Source organism: Cervus elaphus, chromosome 18 (genome assembly GCF_910594005.1).
Source record: "Cervus elaphus chromosome 18, mCerEla1.1, whole genome shotgun sequence".
Taxonomy (NCBI): Eukaryota; Metazoa; Chordata; class Mammalia; order Artiodactyla; family Cervidae; genus Cervus; species Cervus elaphus.
In genome coordinates, this window is record NC_057832.1 from 71,601,264 (window position 1) to 71,614,974 (window position 13,711).

At 44.7% G+C, this 13,711-nt stretch overlaps 1 protein-coding gene across 1 annotated transcript in view; it reads right to left on the reverse strand.

Moving 5' to 3' along the window:
- Positions 1-13,711, reverse strand: part of FKBP9 (FKBP prolyl isomerase 9) — a 42,587-nt gene that overhangs the window by 3,426 nt on the left and 25,450 nt on the right. The window contains exons 7-9 of the mRNA XM_043873476.1: positions 6,894-7,080; positions 2,960-3,105; positions 1,233-1,396 (exon numbers count right to left, since the gene is read on the reverse strand). Of these exons, the coding sequence (XP_043729411.1) occupies positions 1,233-1,396; positions 2,960-3,105; positions 6,894-7,080 (497 nt within the window). The remainder of the gene's footprint in view (positions 1-1,232; positions 1,397-2,959; positions 3,106-6,893; positions 7,081-13,711) is intronic.

The following is a 13,711-nucleotide window of genomic DNA, read 5'->3' on the forward strand; positions in this document are numbered from 1 at the left end:
TGAAATGGGAAAGGCTTTGGGTGAAGCAAGTTTGGGGGGATATTGGGGGTTCAGTGAATGACGATGTCAAGTGGGCAACTGATACCTTAGTGTGAAGAGGACAGAAGACAGGCCCAGAGCTGCCAATCTGGAAGCCATCAGGATGAAGACGATAAAGCCTTAGGATGGGAGGAGGTCACCAAGGGATGACATCAAGGGGGAGGAGAGCAAAGTTCAGGACTTAGCCTGGGGCCTCCACTCTGAAAAGCCCTGGGAGAAGTAGCTACCAGTGAGGCAGAAGGAACCTGGAGAAACTGTGAGGCAGAAGCCAGGAAAAGAAGACATCTCAAAAAGGAAACAGCTGTGCTAAAGTAGGCTTGAGAACTGACCATTGGGTTCAGTGCCTGAGCAAGAAACCAAGTTCAATGGTATGGAGGATAAAGACCCAACAGGACTGGGTGTAAAAGAAATTAGGAGGAAAGAAATTGGAGGCAGGAAAGACAGACAAGTCTTGAGGCTTCTGCTGTAAAGAAAGCAAAAAAAAAAAAAAAAAGAAATGGAGAGATGCATCAATAAGGGAAAACAGCAGCATGTTGTTCAGCTAATGGGAATGGTCCAGAAGTTGGGGAAATGTGGATGATAGAAGAGAGAAGGGGAGAAGGCTAGAGCCATGTCCTTGAACTAGGAGATGGGAACAGGCAGAGGCCTGAAACTCCCCAGAGCGGCGACAAGACAAAGACTCTCTTGCCCAGCTCCACAAAGGGGGGTCTCATACAGGAGAAACAAGATAGGATCTAAATGATCAAGACATCTACAAACCACCAGATGGCTGTGCAAACTTGGGCAAGCCATTTACCTTCTCCGTGCACAGCTGTTTTCTTCTGAAAAATAGGGGTGATTACATGGCTGTCATGAGCGCCAAGCAAGATAATATATGTGAAAAACACTTAGCACCATGCAGGCCGCAGTGAGCACCCAGGAACGAAGAACTGAGTCCAGATCTGTGAGCCATGGAATCAAGCCCTGAACTTCTCAGGGCCTCAGTTTCTTCAAAGAGGAACTGTGAGCTTCGACTTAAGAGGACTCAGTGTGTGTGCGCAAGCACCTGACACACGAGCGTGCAGTTTACAGATCACAAGGAGCAAGCAGCGGTATCCTCACTCTGAGTGGGTTCACATTCAGGATGGGTGCCCCAGCCCAGGGACTTTCCCTGAGCTCCTTGGGCCCCACTTCTATTCAACAAGGTCAGTTACCTCTTCCAGGAGGACTTCTCCATCACCATCCTTGTCGATCTCTTCAAAGAGGTTGGCTGACACCTCGCCGTTCCATACGAACATGTACCCCTCTGGCAGGCCAGCCACGAGCTCCAGGAGCTCGATGTCAAACACCAGCACCGCACTGCCGGGCACTTCTCCGTCTGCCACAGGACAGGGGTGGAGGTGGCATTAACCACAGGGCAGCAAGCACGCCCCTCTGCCCCCCCGCCCCAACACCCAGGCTCCAGCAGCCTCATGGATGGAGGCATCTCTTATGACAGAGGCATCTCTTGTGACAGCAAAAAAGTTCAGCCTCAGCAAGTGGTTTTTCCAAACTGTAGGCAGTGAGTCTCAAATCAATTTAAAGAATGGTGACCAACGTTTTTTAAATTAAGGGACAGAAAAAATCAGAGTACATTATACATAGAAAGGATAGATACTGTTTTATGGAACTTAGTATTAATTATATAAATATAAAACTAAATCCATACGTACTATTGTTGTTCAGTCACTAAGTCATGTCCAACTCTCTGTGACCCCATGGACTGTAGCCCACCAGACTCTTCTATCCGTGGGGTTCTCCAGGCAAGAATACTGGAGTGTGTTGCCATTCCTTTCTCCAGAGGATCTTCCCAGAGCAGGGATCAAACCCTCAGCTGCTGCATTGGCTGGCGGGTTCTTTATCACTGAGCCACCAGGGAAGCCCATATGTATACATATACTAAGTATAAATTGTATGCTTATGCATAACACTAATTGGGAGATAAAATGTAATTCTTACTGTGTGTCTTGGTGAAAAAAAGTTTAAAAGCAACTAGCAGAGACTACAATGGTAGAACTTTTGAATAAATTTAACCACAGAACTTTAAGAATAATACATTATGCCTTAAAATCATGAGCCATGATATGATTTGTAAACACAAATTCTAGAACAGAATATATAGTATGGGCCCAAAATAACTTATAAGTATGTGACTATAAATAAATGTAATGTGCATTATTTTAAATTATATATTGTAATTATATGTCATGGGAGTATGGTCTTACAGGATACATTTTTTTAAGTGTTTTTTAAGTGTTATTGGGGAAAAGAGCATAGAGTATATCTTCTCCAATTATTTAAAAAAATTTTGAAAAAATCAAAGTGCCTATCACTTCTGTAAATTAGCACTTCCCATCTGCTCCATCTCCAGACAGCAGAAGTACAAGAACTGAAAAAGAAGGGGTTCCCGCCAACCCCCATGAGGAGGGTTCATTTTGGCCAAAATCATGAATCAAACCATAGTAGCTGTGAGGGCAATATACCACCAGTATTTCCAGAACTTGACACCAATCTTTTCCACAAGGAAATCTCCTTAGATAGCTTACAGGTTCAGCATTTCACTGTCCCAGGAAACAGTTTCCAAAGGAAGCACCTAGCTCACCTGGGAAGTCCTTTCGGTGACATTTCCCACACGTGGGTTTGAAAAGTCAAGGGATTTTTTTGTTTGGTTTTTTTTTTTGTTCTTTTTTTCCACAGAAACCCCTGCTTAATCCCATTAACATGGCACTCACACCGAATTCATGGGGTTTTGAAACAAAAGTGCTAAAGATTTTAATAAAAACCACAGATTTTCTGGGTTGGGGTTTTAAATGGAAGAAGCATATTGTGTTAGAACCTCAAAAAGCACAAAATACAAACAATGACCATGTCCCAGACGCCTTTACTACTGTTACAGACTCACCCACGCCAGCCTCGCCGTAGCCCAGGTGGGGCGGAATGATCACAGTCCGCTTCTCTCCAACACACATCTCTCTGAGACCCATATCCATTCCCAACACGACCTGTCCAGATCCTAAAACGATGTTATACGTTTTGCCTAAATTCCACCTGAAAATGAAACAGAAGAATCTCTGGTTAGGCCATCAACCCACTGGTACTTGAGCATGTCCTCCTGAGAACATGTCAATTCTGTGATCTTTCTGCCAAAGATACAGAACTCCTGTGGAATCAAAAGGGCACAAACCCGCACTGAGGGACAGTCTGCAAAACAACCAGCCTGTAATCGTCAAAGGTTTCAAGGTGAAAATCAAGGGACAACTGAGGAACTGTTTGAGAGTTTGGGGCATTATGCAATGAATCCTCTTGCTATAAAAGACCTTACAGGAACATTTGGCAAAACAAGTGGGATGTGCGTAAATGCCTGCTAAGTCACTAAGTTTTAATCAGTGTTCTGAAATTTTAGTCAGAAATTTTCATGAAAATTTTTAAAATGTAACGTAGTTAAGACCCAGATTTGCATTCAGCAAGACCTGAGTCTGAATCCTGGTTCTGCCACTTAATTTGACAGAAATATAATTTTATAGTTTCCTCACTTATAAAACAGAGATAATAACAGCTATCGCACAGGACATTCTAAATAGCATATAATATGCTTGGCACAGGGGAGAGCAAGCATCAAGAGCTCAATAAATGGACAGCCTTGAGAGTGTGACATGCTTGTGCCTATAACTCCACTTCCTATAACTGTTATTCTGACTCCAGAATAACAGTTAACTTGGGCCATGGTTTTAATGAGCCTTGATGTCCAAAATCCCAAGGGTATCCAAATAAAAGTCACCTCAATCAGTACTGAAAGTAAATCTATTTTCAAATTGATGCATTCCTATCACTTCCTAAAAGCAAGCAATGGGAATATTCTTCAAATCCAGAGAAGAAACGCCTCCTGGCTATCTTGGCCCCCTTGATATCCATCGCCAGCTGGTGACAAGGAAGGTACCGCCCCTTTGCCTCACCTCAGGTTCTCAGGCTTCCTAGCCTCCTGCGGGAGCAGATGCAAAACAGCGTTTGCATCTGTCCTACCTGGGGTGAAAGGGAAACAAAGCCAGTTCCAGTGCACTGGATGCCCTGGCCCCAGGCCCGAGGGAGGGCTGGTCCTCTGCCCTACCCCAACACAACCCCGCCTTTGTCAGCAGCGCAGAGGCGCCCTCACACTGCCTCTCTCCAGGGACCCTGGGCAACTTCCCATGGGACTACTGGGTTTCAAAATCTTACAGAATATGCAAGAACTCATTGAGCTATCAAATAACAAGTGTTTATTCTTTTCTGAGGCCAGTTTCAACACACATGAAGAGAACCCTCTAAGCAAGCAACTTGTTTTTACGTGTCATCTCTGAAAACCAGCTCATTCTTTTCCCTCAAGTCATCCTTTTATTTTTGATTTGCCAGTTTTTGTCTCGGACATTCTCATCATTCCTTCTGTGTATTCCCGGCTTCCCATTGCTTCCTGCCTACGGGCAGCCCTCTCCGGCTCTCCACCCACGTCCCCCTCTCTCCGGTCCATCACAGACTCTCCCAGTCCCGATCAATGAGCAACAGCAGCAGCACCTGCCAAGCTGATAACAGAGCCCCCGTGGGCTTGGGGTGGGACCAGACCCCGTCCTCCGGAAGCAGCTCCTCCCACACACAGGTAAGCCTTCTCCTGCCGCACTCGCCACGACCCTGTTACTCTGAAACTTCCGCCAGGAAGAGAACCCGCAGGGACGCCCAGACACTGCTCTTTCGTGTCAATGTACACGTCACACAAATGACTCGGGTGGTTCAGAATGGAGTCTCTGGGAAGAGGAAGGAGCGTCACGTGGATCCTGCATGCTCTGTAAGAATATTGTGCATCCGCCGAACACGCCTCAGAAGCAGGAAGACGGATTCCCCCACCCCACGAGAGACGCATATCCTGATCCACCAAAGAAGAAATTCCTTTGTTCATTCCCCACCCCCACTTCCCCTTTCCAAAGCTGTAGGAGCACCAACGAGAATAGGAGCGTCAGCCCCAGCAGTGACAGCTGGCCATCGGCCTTACAGACCTCCTAACCTTGCTTTCCCATGCACAGGCTCACTGAACCCAGAACAAAGGAAAGCCATGCTTCTTCCCCACTGTCCGCACAAGTTTCTAATCATTAGTGCAGTGAGGTTTGTTGTATGCTAGCTTCTGCTGTAAATCTGGGTCCCAGGAGCTGCAGCATATTTCATTGATTCTATAATGCATATTTTTTCACATTTTAGTATCTCTTGATTTGGGATACATCTTACAACAGACATCATGTTGTTATTTTTTGACAGCGTTCTTAGTTTCTTGAGATACATAAAATGATGCTTCTAACAACCAACACATTTTAGATCTGATGAAATACATTAAATAGGTCTCACAGCACCAGAGAGAATGCTCTGAGGAGTATGTCCCTCAAGCTCTCCACAACTGGCCACACTCTGTCACCTGAGGCTAGAAGACAAAGGGATGGTGAGAAGAAGACCCTCTCCATCTAGAAGTAAATGCAGTAGCACATATTTATATGAAACTGTTCTTCCTCCTCAAGACTAAACTTAGGATTCTAAGCCAGGCTCAGTACAAAAATGGATGTACTTATATGGAGACACAAAGAAAGGCTGAAAATGTTTCCTTCCCAAAGAGAATAGCATATTACCTTGGCTCAGATGGTAAAGAATCCACCTGTAATGCAGGATACCTGGGTTCAATCCCTGGGTTGGGAAGATCCCCTGGAGAAGGGAACAGCTACCCATTCCAGTATTCTGGCCTAGAGAATTCCATGGACAGAGGAGTCTGGCAGGCTACAGTCCATGGGGTCGCAAAGCTGGACATGACTGAGCGACTTTCACTTTCATAGATAATCTAAAGATTCAGATACATAAGGAGCAAAGCTCCTTTTACCTGCATGATACTAGTATACACTGCTGATTCCTAGTAATATGGTTTTAGATTCATTTCAATTAACATTTATAAAATACTTCCTTTGCGTTATGTTCTGGGCTAAGTGTAAGGAGTAAAAAGATGAATAAACATGTTGAGTATCTAAGGTGTTCAGACCAGCAACAGTGATAGAAACAAAAACAACTGTAAGGTGTGTGTGCGTGCTCAATCTCTAAGCTGTGTCCGACTCTTAGTGACTCCATGAACTGTAACCCACCAGGCTCCTCTGTCCATGGGATTTCCCAGGCAAGAATACTGGAGTGGGTTGCCATTTCCTCCTCCAGGGGATCTTCCTGACCCAGGGATCAAACTGGCGTCTCCTGTGTCTCCTGCATTGGCAGGCAAATTCTTTACCGCTGAGCCACCTGGGAAGCCCCCAACTAAAAGGCAGGTAATACATAAAACATTATGAGACTACAGAAGTGAGAACGGTTGATTCTTCCTAGGAACTAGGCAACGACCTTGCGAAAAGGGAAGGCGCTTAGACCAGGGCAGAAGTTGGCCAGAAGGAAGGGTGAAAGCAGTGCACATCCTGCAGCACAGCACATGGCACCCCTGGGAGGCGGAGGATGGACCTCAGCAGAAGGCGGGACTGGCGAGGCAGAACGGAGCTGACGAGAGAGCCTCAGGTGCCTCCAGAGAGACTCTGGAGTTTGGATTTTATCTGTGGGTTAATTTTTAAAGACAGTAGTTACGAGATCTTTTCAGACAGTTTCAAGGGGACAAGATGAGACCGTTCAGAGGGACCTCTTAGAACAGTGCACCGGAGTAGTGATGTACACTAAAGATACACAGTGCAAAAGGCATGGAAATAAAAGCCCTCAGTGAGTATCTGGGGAAAAGGAAAGGAGGGCCACGGGAATACCAACTGTTATCTGCCAGGCTCACACCCCACCGATCCTGCTGCCCTTACGTGGAATCCAGCAGGGTCCCGTCCAGAAGTGAGGCATTGTAGTGATACTTGAGGTAATCTCCTTTCTTACTCAGCACTGAGCAGTCGGGGGGCTTGTAGTGGGAGGTGATGCTGATGGAGTCTGATGGGTTGTGAAAGTCAATCACGTGGATGTCAAACACCAGCACGGCCGAGCCAGGGATGTTCCCTAGAGGACAGACACAAGCAGTTAGAGTAGTAGCAGGACACCTGGCTCCCCGGTGTCACCAGGTATTCCTCACAGACCTCAGTGAGAAACACAGGGATCCGGCTATGTAATCCTAGGGATGCTGGAAGAACAGAGCTGGAAGGGCTGTTAACATGTAAACTAACTCAGTTTTATAGACGGGGAAACTGAGGCACAGATTTGTCCAGGGTCCACAGTCAGGAGCACAGTGTGGACTAAAAGTCAAGACACTGCACTACTGCCCCATGCAATGGTTAAGCCTGAAAGACTTACAGCTAAGTTCATCAGAGATGAGAAAACTAAAGCTGAGCCGAATTAACACTTGCCCGGCTTCTGCTAGAAGAGGTGAGCTAAGAAAATCAGTTAGAGAATGGAAATCATGTTAGTGCCCTACCACTGCTCGAGAGAAACAAAACCAACAGTAACTTCATGGGGGAAAGTTCCGTTCAGTCGCTGAGTTGTGTCCGACTCTTTGCGACCCCATGGACTGCAGCACGCCAGGCTTCCCTGTCCATCACCAACTCCTGGACCTTGCTCACACTCATGTCCATTGAGTTGGCAATGCTATCCAACCATCTCATCCTCTGTCATCCCCTTCTCCTCCTGCCTTCAATCTTTCCCAGCATCAGGGTCTTTCCCAGCATCAGCATCATGGGGGAAAACACCTAGCTAAAACTGGCCCATATACACCCCTTAAGATATACTACACCTAACAGTTCACCAAGTGCTTTCTGACACGTCCTGTTCTACACAAAGTTATTGCATTTCCACTTTTGAGAACATTATCTCACATCTGAATAATGTTTTACACTGTGTGTGTGTGTGTGTGTGTGTGTGTGTGTGTGTGTGTGTGTGTGTGTGTGTGTGTGTGTGTGTGTGTGTACGCTAAGTCACTTCAGTCGTGTCTGACTCTTTGTGACCCAATGCACCATAGTCTGCCAGGCTGCTCGTCCTGTTCTACACAAAGTTATTGCATTTCCACTTTTGAGAACATTATCTCACATCTGAATAATGTTTTACACTGTGTGTGTGTGTGTGTGTGTGTGTGTGTGTGTGTGTGTGTACGCTAAGTCACTTCAGTCGTGTCTGACTCTTTGTGACCCAATGCACCATAGTCTGCCAGGCTGCTCTGTCCATGGGATACTCCAGGCAAGAGTACTGGAGTGGGTAGCCATGCTCTCCTCCAGGGGATCTTCCAACCCAGGGATTGAACCCACATCTCTTAACATCTCCTGCAATGGCAGGCAGGACCTTTACCACTAGCGCCACCTGGGAAGCCCATTTTACACTTTACAAAGCATTTTTCACAGACATTCTCTCATTAAATCTCTGCAGCAACCTTGTTGGGTAAATATTATCACAAATTCAGGAACAGCAGTTCCTGCATGAATTTAATGACAGCTTCTAGGGAGGCATCAGTTGTTAACCACACTTCCCAAATCATTTCAGAATTTAAATGTAAAAGATCTATAAACAGTAATACTTAGAATCAAGAATGTATAATATTTTCATTAGCATTTTGCAGACAAGCAAACCAATTCATATATAACTTGTTCAAGAAAATAACACAGCTATCAACAGAATTTAGTAGAGATACTTGAACATCAACAGCCCCTCCTCACCCCACAGATCTTCCAACTCCTAACACCCCTACCATGTACTTTTCTGTTTTTTTTTTTTGTCTGCTTTCTCTCTAACACACACTTAATGGGTAGGTGCTTGTTAACTACCAGGCACTCTTATAAGTGCTTTAGATGTATTAGTTTATTTAATTCTCATTATAATCATATATTCCCAACCTACAGATGAGGAAACTGAGGCACAGGTTTAGACACCTGCCCAAAGTTACCAAGGTGTAATTAGAGAAGCTTGTGCGTCTACAGCACAACACAGGCGCCTGATATTCACTAGTGATGGGGAGTTGCTGATGTGAGCAGTAACAGGATGCAGGATCTTTTCCACAGGAACCAGGTACTGCAAACTGCCATAGGAAGGTGCTCAGAGACCAGAGCCGAGGGCAGCTCTCTGCAGGAAGCAGCAGACACTAACAGGAGTGAGTGGCTGTGGAACCATCTCAGTGGTTTCGCAATCTTGGTTACCGCTTACAATCGACAGGGAATGAACCTTGAAAACATTATGCTCCAACACAGAAAGACAAATATTGTATGTTTTCAATTATATGAGACACTTGGAATAGGCAAACTCATGGAGACAGAAAGTAGAATGATGGTTCCCATGGGCTGAAGGGAGAGAGGGTAATGGAGAGTTTGGGATGATGGAAAAGTTCTGGGTATAGACAATGGTGATGGTTATACCACATTGTGAATATATTCAATGGCACAGAACTGTAAGCTTAAAAAAGTGTTTAAATGGTAAATATGTACATTTTACCACAATAAAAATTAATTCACCACATTCACAGAATAAAAGAAAAAATCAAGATGACCTGAAAAAAAAAATTACCTGGGTGCCCCTCTAAGATTCAGATTTAGCTTATCTAGTGCAGTGGTCCGTCTCGGTCTTGGGTGCTATCAGGATGTCCTGGAGAACTTGGTGAAAACACAAAGGGCCAGGACTTTTCCCATGCAGCACCTTTGGTTCTGTAATCTTTTGCCTGTCAGGTGATTCTCTTCTGTGATATGCACCAGCATTTGAGAATAGCTGAACTAGAGTGGTACCAGGCATAGTATTGTTCTGTTTTGTTTCCCAGGGCTTTTGTGTTGTTTTGTTCTGCCCCTCCAAGGGGCAGCCAAGTTTAAGGAATGCTGTGCTAAATGGTCTGTAAGTGAGCAGCTGATGCTATTTAGGAAGTCCTCGAATGGTGGTGCTGGAGAAGACTCTTGAGAGTCCCTTGGACTGCAAGGAGATCAAAACAGTCCATCCTAAAGGACATCAACCCTGAATATTCATTGGAAGGACTGATGCTGAAGCTGAAGCTCCAGTACTTTGACTACATGATGCAAAGAGTCGACCATGGAACAGACCCCGATGCTGAGAAAGATTGAAGGCAAAAGGAGAAGAGGGCAGCAGAAGATGAGATGGTTAGATAGCATCACTGACTCAAGAGACATGAATTTGAGCAAACTCCAAGAGATACTGAAGGACAGAGAAGCCTGGCGTGCTGCAGTTCATGGGGTCACAAAGAGTTGGACACAACTAAGCGACTCAACAACAGGGGTGCAGACCATGGTTGGTGTAGGAGATTGGTGGAAAAGAAAGCTGCATCTTGAGCAGCTCCATTAACTTCTCTGAAGAAAGCATGCGGATGAAGCCCAGAAAGGGACAAGGACCTGATGGCATTGGGCCAATGCAAATTTAACCTCCCTGTGCCAACTGTATGGCTGAACTACATTCAAGATGCCTGTTCTCTTGCTCTCTGTACTGCCCCTGCTTGATCAGTTCCTGCTTCACTCACATCACTGTCCGATTCTCTTAATCACAGTGCTTAACCAGTAACTGCCTACACGCGTGGCCTGTGCCCTAGTAACTGATGATGAGCCAACCTGAAGACAGGTCCCCCTACAAATGGTGGTCCCTTCTCCCCAGTGCAGGGGAGCAAAATTTACCACCCCAAAACATCTCTTTGACATGTGGATTATTCCAAGTTGAGAGCAAGACCCAAAAGCCTCAAACGAAAACCCTTCTTTTTATTTCCTACTTAACTGCCTAAAGAATGTAGATAGAGGACTGTTGGGGGTGGGGGGGGTGGGGAGCTATCACCATAGATAACGACAGTATGAGTTAGGTGTGTAGACAGGGATGAAACTAGCAAAGTCTGTCAGTTAAAATTTCTCTCAGGTCCCAATGTCTGTGTGGCCCAACAAATATCTGTATACCTAACACTTGCTTTTCCTTCTCCAGGTCAATCACATTCCTCCCTTTTGAAGTCTGAAAACACTACGCCCAACATCCTCTTCTGTCTTTAGCTAAAGGTGATGTTAAGGCTAGGGCTTCAGACATTTTGGTGAGTTACTCAGTTTCCCTAGATTCCTCCCATATATACATGTCCTTAAACTTTGATTTTCTCCTGGTAGTCTGTCTCATATCAATTTAATTCTTAGACCAGCCAGAAGAACCTAGAAGTGTAGAGGAAATGATTTTCCTCCCCATTACCAGCAAACTTGAAATCCAGCCTCCTCTCTGAATAAACTCATAACCAATGCAGAAAAGTAGTCGTCAATTTTGTCCACTAGATAAGCCTCCTCAAGAAGAGACATGGATGACACAAAATAAAGCTGACTGGCACTTTGGGCCAGAAGGAAGCTCCGCCACTCCTTGGAAGCATGGGTTTCCTCTGAGAGCTCTGGGACTTCTCCATATATGGGTATCAACAAGTCACAGCCTAATGGAAAGGCATTCTTCCCACAGGCAGCAAGAGCCCTGGGTCCAATTGAGCTCCATACTAATTAGCTATTGTGGCCTCCAGCAAATGACTCAACCTCTTTGGGCCTCCTGTTCTTAACTGAGAACTGTTTTGAAGTCTGAACGAGCTGCTATATGAGAAGTCTTTGAGAGTATGGGTCAAACATTAGCTTCTCTTTTAACTTTTGAAAAAGAGTGCTTAAAAGAAAATGTGCTGGAGAGGGGGAGATACATGTATACTAATAGCTGATTCATGCTGTTGTACAGCAGAAACTAACAAACATTATAAAACAATTATCCTCCAATTAAAAAAAAAAGGTAATGTGGAAGTGGGGGGGCAGAAAACCATTGAGGAAGTGATGCTTCCACAACCCTGCAGTAGAATTTATTCTCCACTTCAGGGTTGGGAACATATCTAGGCGCTCTAAACTTAGGGCTGAACCCCATGAAACAAAGCAGACAGCAAAAAGGGCCAGAGCCTTTACAGAAGGCCTGCCCCCTCCCCTCCATCAACCCTGTAAGAGAACATAACTGCAACAAAATGAAATGCTGATGAGTTGGAGAACCCATGAAGAGCCCAGCATTTCTTCCTTCTGCAAATATTCCCCACCCTGTGGTTGTGGTAAGGAAGCCACAGACTTCCTGTGTGTCCTGACACCCTTCTAAGGTCAGCCCCTCCGTGATTAGCGTTAGGTCCTGTGCAAATCCCGCAGAAGGCTAGAGGCACTCGTTAACCAACCGGTCAGAGACAGATCCTGTGCAAAAGCACCTGGGTGTTACTTGCCAGGGTGCCCCTCCCTCCGTGGCAACACATGATTCAGGGTGAAGCAGCCTTGTGCCCAGAAAATTTATGAGACTTCAAATGCTTCCCAGAACTTTATATAATTCTTTGCAAAACTATCTCATACTTGAGAGAAAGCCAAAAGGAGAAAAATAATTTAACCAAATGTTTTCCATCAGCATATTCTTCTTAGGGAAAGGAAGAATTAGTTCTAAGGGCATAACAAAACAGGGTACTCTGAAAGTATTTGTCTATTCCTGTATGTATTTGTCTAGAAGTAGACATTTACATGGGGCTTCCCTGGTGACTCAGCAGTGAAGAATTTACCAGCAGTGTGGGAGGTGTAGGAGCTGCAGGTTCAATCCCTGGGTCGGAAAGATCCCAGAGGAGGGCATAACAACCCACTCAAGTATTCTTGCCTGGAGAGTCCCACAGACAGAGGAGCCTGGAAGGCTGTAGTCCACAGGGTTGCACAGATTTGGACACAACTGAAGTGACTTAGTACAGCACAGACATTTACATAGTACAAAAAAATAGAGCTTCAAGACACTAGACAAACAGGACAGGAAGTGAGGCCTGCTGAATGATCTTAAGATCGTAAGCTATGATTTATTGTGGCTTTATAACAGAAATTTAAGTCAGGGAAAAAAATATTTCTCCATGGTACACCCTAGTTTCCAACCAACCTGGGGCTTCTGAGACCTTTCAAACAAATCCGACTGGGAAAATTCTGAAATCCATATGATACAGTAGTAGAAGTCAGAAGCGGGTTAACAAAATGAATGTGTACAGTCAGCCAGGCCAGCCAGCAAAAATAACACAAAAGCAAAATAATACTGCATCAACTATTCCTAAGCTAGCAAAACATGGTATATTAGAAAAAAAGAAAGGAAATATGGTTTGGAATAGTATGCAACCATTAAAATTCTATGCAACCTGTTGGCATAAAACATTGTCCACAACAAATTAGGTAAAGAGAAATGACAAAGTAATATGTGTAGATGATCACAATTTTGTCAGTATTTATTAGTGTAAATGGTTATATATTTCCTTTTACCGATAGAGTCACATCTACTCAAGATGAAGAAGTATACAACCACTTTATGGTTGTATTAGTTTTCTAAGGCTGCTGTATCAAATTACCAGAAACTTGGTGGCTTAAAACAACAGAAATGTATTCTTATATAACTCAGGGGTCAAAGTCTAAACTGAAGGTATTGGCAGGGACCTGTTTCTTTTGGAAGTTTCAGGGGAGTATCTGTTTCCCCATTTTTCAAGCTTCTCAAGGTCACCCTCCTTTCCTCGGCTTGTGGCCCCTTCCTCCATCTTCTCAGTCAGCAGCCTAGCATTTTTTCCTCTCTCTGGTCTCTTACAAAGATACTAGGAAGTACATTAAGGCCATGATCCAGGATAACCTTCTTATCTCACCTTAATTATATCTGCAAAGTCTCTTTTACCATGTAAAGTAGC